Here is a 6,261-nt window from a genome sequence, read left to right as displayed (position 1 = left end):
AAGAACTCAAAGACAATATCAGAAGTTAGGTGCAGAATTATTTATCTGATTGATGTCAGAATTTAAATGTTGTAGGGGGACTTCCCAGGTAGCGCAGTGGTTAAGAATCCGCCTGTCAATGCAGGGGACACAGGTTCAAGCCCTGGTCCGGGAAGATCCCACGTGCCGCAGAGCAACTAAGCCTGTGCGCCACAACTACTGAGCCTGCACTCTAGAGCCCGCAAGCCACAACTACTGAAGCCTGCACGCCTAGAGCCCGTGCTCCGCAAGAAGAGAAGCCACCACAATGAGAAGCCCACGCACCACCACAAAGAGTAACCCCTGCTCGCCACAACTAGAGAAAGCCCGCACGCAGCAACGAAGACCCAACGCAGCCAAAAATAAATAAATAAATAAATTTTAAAAATAAATAAATAAATGTTGTAGGTAAAATATTTAGGGTAGAGATGACAGAGCTAGATTATTTAAAACATCCATCTAAAGATACAGAGCTTTTAAAATAATATGCTCATCCTTAGATTCATATATGGTGGTATTTTGCTTAGATATTTGATTGCCAATATGCAGAGATATTAATACATATAAAACATCCTATCTTTATGACAAAAATTATTTCACGTGATTTACATATGCTTTACACCTTCTAACATAAGTGATTTTTTTTCCTTATAGCAGCAACTCAATTTTATTTTGGAATAAAATGATTTCTGAAAGAAGAAAATCTGCCAATATTCTCTTCCTTCCTTTCAGTTTGAAAATCTTGCTCAATTTTTCTAAATTAAACTAATGACTATATGATAAGTTTATGTTAAAAAACAACTTTTTTACTAAACAAGAAGTTATTTACCCATTTCTATCACCTGATGTCCTGTTCAGAAGAAATTTTGCAAAGCTTTAATATGATTCAGAAACAGAATAATAGCAGGAAAAAAAAAGTAAAATCTTTAATTCTGAGAAGATAAAAGTTTTTAGGTGCTGCAAATTTGTTTCTCAAAATTATCTACGTGTAAGGTTGTATTGAAATATTTATCTGTGTTAAGTTATACTGAGATGTTTAGCATGCTCATGTTACTACTGAGGACTAGTTGTTCACATTTACTTATATTACACTGACAAAATAGCAGTTCTATAATTTAAGAAGACACTAAATTTCAAAAGTTTGGATACATACAAAAATGTACTTTGAGCTCTGCTGGTTTAATCATTTGATATCTTAGATGTATACCTTCCTTTAGGATAACAAATACCAGGCCATGGACTAATTTAACTTTGGTTACATAATACTTGTAACACCCAAATGGGTTTGCAAATATAAACGTCTCTGCTCTAGCACAGTTTTGAGGGGAGGATTATCCTTCGATATATAACAGATGCAAGCATGTGCAATTTGGTAGTAGGAGGGAACTATTTTTACTATGGAAAGATGGAGTAAGGGATGGACCCTTTTAAAAAAGAACAGATCACTTTTATTAAATAATTCCCCTACAAAGTTTGCATCTTAGGCCCAGTTTCACAGAAATTTTGGAATGATATTAAATAGCCCTGCTTTCTCTTCTCTTTTTGTTTAACACCTAGATTCTGAAAGTCATCCAATTTAATAATCTTTAAGACAACTATAAGAAATCAAGTCTCAGATCAGATGCAGTATCTGATGCAGACTATCTGTTGTCTAACTACCATTTCACTGGTCAGCCAGTCCATAAAAAAAGAATTTAAGCTAACTCAAATATTTAGGGAAAATAAGAGAAACGAGAACATGTCAAATATGCTTCCTAAGAAATTATGCCTCATTGCATAAGTTAAATATGAGAATTTCCACCTCAGTAAATCTCTCATACAAAAATAACCTAACACTTAAAATAAATCTAAGCCATTATTTATATATATTACTTAGCATATAAAAGGAAATAATATAAAAGTAGAAATTTGATGTTTCTTAAATCATAATTGCCAGAGTGTCTAAAAATAAAATCATCACCCCAAATCAGAAATGCTGTAATTTAAAAATTTGCTACATAGTTTTTCTCAATAGCTCACCAAAAAAAACACACCAACCCTTCCCCACAAAAAATATACATATATAGGTCTGTAAGTTAGAGGCTGAAAAATATTAACTTCAAGGAGTTCATTTTAATTATGAATTGATATTGCATTTCTACAACCCTTGGTGATACTTAAATAAAACACCAATATCCAAAAGCAACAGGTAAACCTATAATGAACTTGGCAAAATGCATATCTCAAGTAGAAATATTTCTTTCTACGAACGTTCTAAAGAACAATGCTTAAAATTATACAAGGTTTGAAATATCATTTTAACCAAGTTTACATGAAAAAGAGAAACACCAAAGTTGATAATAGTGAAAGTCTTTTGGCTCTCTTACAAATGGTATCTTTATAATTCCCCAACTTTCAGAGCACGAGTATTTTTCTAGGAAAAATAAAATGGAAACTGTGTTTCTTATATAGCTTTATGTGTCAGAGTCACTTCCAGACCCCGGTCTGTTGTCATCTGGTCCATCACTTCCTTTGTCCCAGTCTTTCATGGATGCTCCCATCATGAAATTATCACGTAGGATAGCCCATCCTGGGCCCTCTTCTGATTTTGCTTCAGTCTGTGGAAAATTATACAATCAAAATATTCAGAAGTCAATTTCATCATAAGGAAATTTTAAAATTCCAAGCTATAAAACAAACCTGTCAACACTTTTATAATAGGAGTGAAATCAAGACAAATTATAGACTGACTTTATTTATACATTATGATCATATATGCACAAATATGTAGTACTATGTTAAAATATTTCAGCCTTATAAAAGAACCATGGAGCTGAATTAAACTTTTTTTTTTTTGCAGTGGGGGGTATAATACAGTAAAATCTAGGTTTGGTATCAATTTTTAAAATCTTCTGACAATCAAAGCAGACTTACAAAATATCGTTTAACATTCAGTGATAACTTATTAGAAAATGTTTGGCAAATTATTTTAACACAAAGAAAAATTTAACAAAGGTTTTTAACCCAAAATAAATTAAAGGCGAGAAAATGAAACTAACCTGATACTGTGCTAGGTTTTAATAGATGCTATCTCATTTAACATTTGATAAAAATTTGAACCAGGGCTTCCCTGGTGGCGCAGTGGTTGAGAATCTGCCTGTTAATGCAGGGGACACGGGTTTGAGCCCTGGTCTGGGAGGATCCCACATGCCACGGAGCAACTGGGCCCGTGAGCCACAACTACTGAACCTGCGTGTCTGGAGCCTGTGCTCCGCAACAAGAGAGGCCGCGATAGTGAGTGGCCCCCGCTCTCCGCAACTAGAGAAAGCCCTCGCACAGAAACGAAGACCCAACACAGCAAAAATAATAAATTAATTAATAAAACTCACTCCAAATTTCAAAAAAAAAAAAAAAATTGAACCAAATGTTCTTTATTTAGGTTATAATCTCACTGCCTGGCCAAATCATAGACTCAAAAGACTAATCACATGCTAAAACCATAAATATCTGAAACAGGCAATAAACATAATAGGTAGTCAATTCATTTTGTTTATTCATAGGATTTATATAAAACTATGTAAGAGAGGCTAAGAATTACAGCCTCTTATTTCATGCTACAACAGTACCACCTTGTGGCATTAATTAGGTAATGCAGGATGCTGAACTCTAAACTGGTTTCTGTCCTTCATTCCACAAATATTTACTGAGAACTGCATATCAAATACCTTTCTTAGTGTTAGAAACAGAGTGATGAACAAAACAAAGTCCCTGTCTTCATGGAGCTAACAGTCTGTGCTTTTCTACTCATGCCATTCACAGAAATACACAATGTGGGAAAAATCTCTCTAAATATACGGGAACCCATTTGGTTAGAAAATACTGTTACCTTATGGGAGCCATTAATCATATAAAAAGCAATTATTAAGGGAAAAGATCTCTTAACTGGGTTAAGAGATTACTTATCTAATTCTGCTGAAGCTATCTTTTATTTTAAAAAATATAGCCCTGAAACAGTCATACCATTAAAAAAAAAAAAAGGACACTATTACAAACGGGAAAAATCTCCTATTGGCTTACTCCTCAGGGCTTGTCCCTCAGTAGAACCCAAAGACTGGACAGCATATAAATGTGACCAAAGATTTGCAGAAATGACTTAGTGAATCAAACAGTGCACTTTGTACTATAATTTAACCAGCATAAAGAAACAAAAACATCTGTGCTAGGTTAAACCCAACAGTAAAACAGTTCCAATGCTTTTCACGCCACACTGATAGAGAGTAATGAAGTAGAAAGGCAATTTATAACGCTGCTCACAGAGGATGCTAACACCTCCCCATCCCTCATCTCTACAGTGTCAAACCTACATTCCTAAAAACGATTTCTGCTTCTGTCAGATTAAATTACCTAACTGGATAAAAGGCCATTTTCCCTGATTCAACTGAAGTTTTCTTTGCCAATCTCTTCACCTTACTTAAAAGAGACAGTTGCTCCCAATGAACAGAGATCCACTTAGAACCAATAACTGTAACACTTCTCCTGCCAAATTAATTATTCAAAGTTTTCAATTAAATTCTAAAAAGTGTATGCTTCCTGGTATAGGCATACACAAATTACTAACTAGTAAAGACAGCCTGACATTAATGTTTGTGTTTACATGCGAGTATGCACAACCTTAATGGTAAGGCTCCATGTTTAAATAACTACACCCAACATGCTATGAACACGTTACCGACCCAGAGCAGGCAGACCCCACGTGACCGACCTCAATGCAGACTTGCTTCTACATGAGAGCTCACCCTGACAGCCAACTTCTGCCGCATCACAGAGTTGCAGGCACCACAAGAAACAAGGGAAGGAAGAAGGGGAGACGAGGACAAAATCTCAAACAGGCAGTTCAGAAAGAAAGAAAGGAATAACAGTGGACCAAAGGAAAGGATTCATTAATTTAAATGGTTAGACCTACTGTCTCGATCAAGACGATCAAGTAAACGTATGTTTTAGGCAAAGAGAGAGATCATAGCATAAATTCAAAGCTCTTCTCAATTGTCCAACTGGAAAATAATGAAGTAAAGCTTTACTGGAGGGTCTTGGTGGTGGCGTTCTGGTTTTCAAGCACTCATACAGTCTGCTTCAGTCAGTCTCAAAGTGTGGCCCTCACACCAGCATCAGCATCACTTGTTAGGAATTCACAATCTCAGGCCCATAAATACAGAAACATTAAAAAAAAAACAACCCCCAAAACCTGGGCCCTGTTCCGGACCTACTGAATCAGAAACTCTGGTTTAATCTGTTTTAATAAGCCAACCAGCGCTTCTGATGCTCACTAAAGCCTGAGAACCACCAAATGAAAGGACAAATATTTCTTAGAGACAGTTTTCTTTCACTGCTGTAAGACTAAGTACACTTTACGGCTGAGAGAGAAAAGATTTCAGATTTTGGAATCCAATGCAGACACAGCACTGGATGCTTGACAGACTGCCACCATTCAAGCTTCATTACAGTGGCATTTTTATACCACAAAGCAACAATATGGAGAAAAAAACTGACAACACAAAATTTAGTACTAACAAGTGTAGGTTAATATAGTTTAAAACCAGGTATTTTCTGTAGTATCTCTCAAGACGGCAGCTCAAGAAAAAAAACATCTCTCAAGATGACCCTTTAACTTCTAATGCCTCCACGTGCTGAAGAAATATGCAGCAAGAAAGAAGGCAGGGGATCCGTGTGAAGGCGGCTGTTTGAACACAGACAACTAGTCCTGCTCAACTGCACAGCTTAAGCAACAAAGGAAAAGTGACTGTTGTTTTAAAGACATAATCCACTAGGACAAGATCCAAAGAGAAAAACAGCCACAAAGTTTTAGACGGTGGAAGCAGATGGACTGGAGGCAACTGTCTTGGCAAAGCCAAGGAAGGTGAATCCTACAACTGCGACTGTCAGGCTGACAGCTAACCCAAATCACACGGCAGAATGTTCAGGGGAAAAAACCCAAAAGTTAGAAACGGGCAGTTCTGGGTACTTCTGGAAGTGAGGGTAAGAACAGAGGAACCAAAATAAAGAGAATTGGGTGACAGTTATCTTAAGAAACAATCAGGTCTCTAGATCCGTTCCCCACTCCACACTCCCCTGGCAGAACATTTGAGGTTTAACCCCTGGAGAGGTTATGAGCTAGCACAGATGAAGGCACAGGTGCAGTACCAAAACCAAGGGATTAGGTCACACACACACACACACACACACACACACACACACACACACACACAC

At 36.7% G+C, this 6,261-nt stretch overlaps 1 protein-coding gene across 1 annotated transcript in view; it reads right to left on the bottom strand.

Moving 5' to 3' along the window:
- Positions 1–919: 919 nt before the first annotated feature.
- RRP15 (ribosomal RNA processing 15 homolog) overlaps positions 920–6,261 on the bottom strand; it is a 47,513-nt gene continuing 42,171 nt past the window's right edge. Inside the window, exon 5 of the mRNA XM_027122209.1 lies at positions 920–2,615. Coding sequence (XP_026978010.1) covers positions 2,472–2,615 — 144 coding nt within the window. The 3' untranslated portion in view covers positions 920–2,471. The remainder of the gene's footprint in view (positions 2,616–6,261) is intronic.

The sequence above is a fragment of the Aethalodelphis obliquidens genome, unplaced genomic scaffold (genome assembly GCF_003676395.1).
Source record: "Aethalodelphis obliquidens isolate GAN/ISIS:26980383/991018 unplaced genomic scaffold, ASM367639v1 scaffold24, whole genome shotgun sequence".
NCBI lineage: Eukaryota > Metazoa > Chordata > Mammalia > Artiodactyla > Delphinidae > Aethalodelphis > Aethalodelphis obliquidens.
Note: the sequence above shows the minus strand (reverse complement) of the source record. Positions and strands in the feature narration are given on the sequence as shown.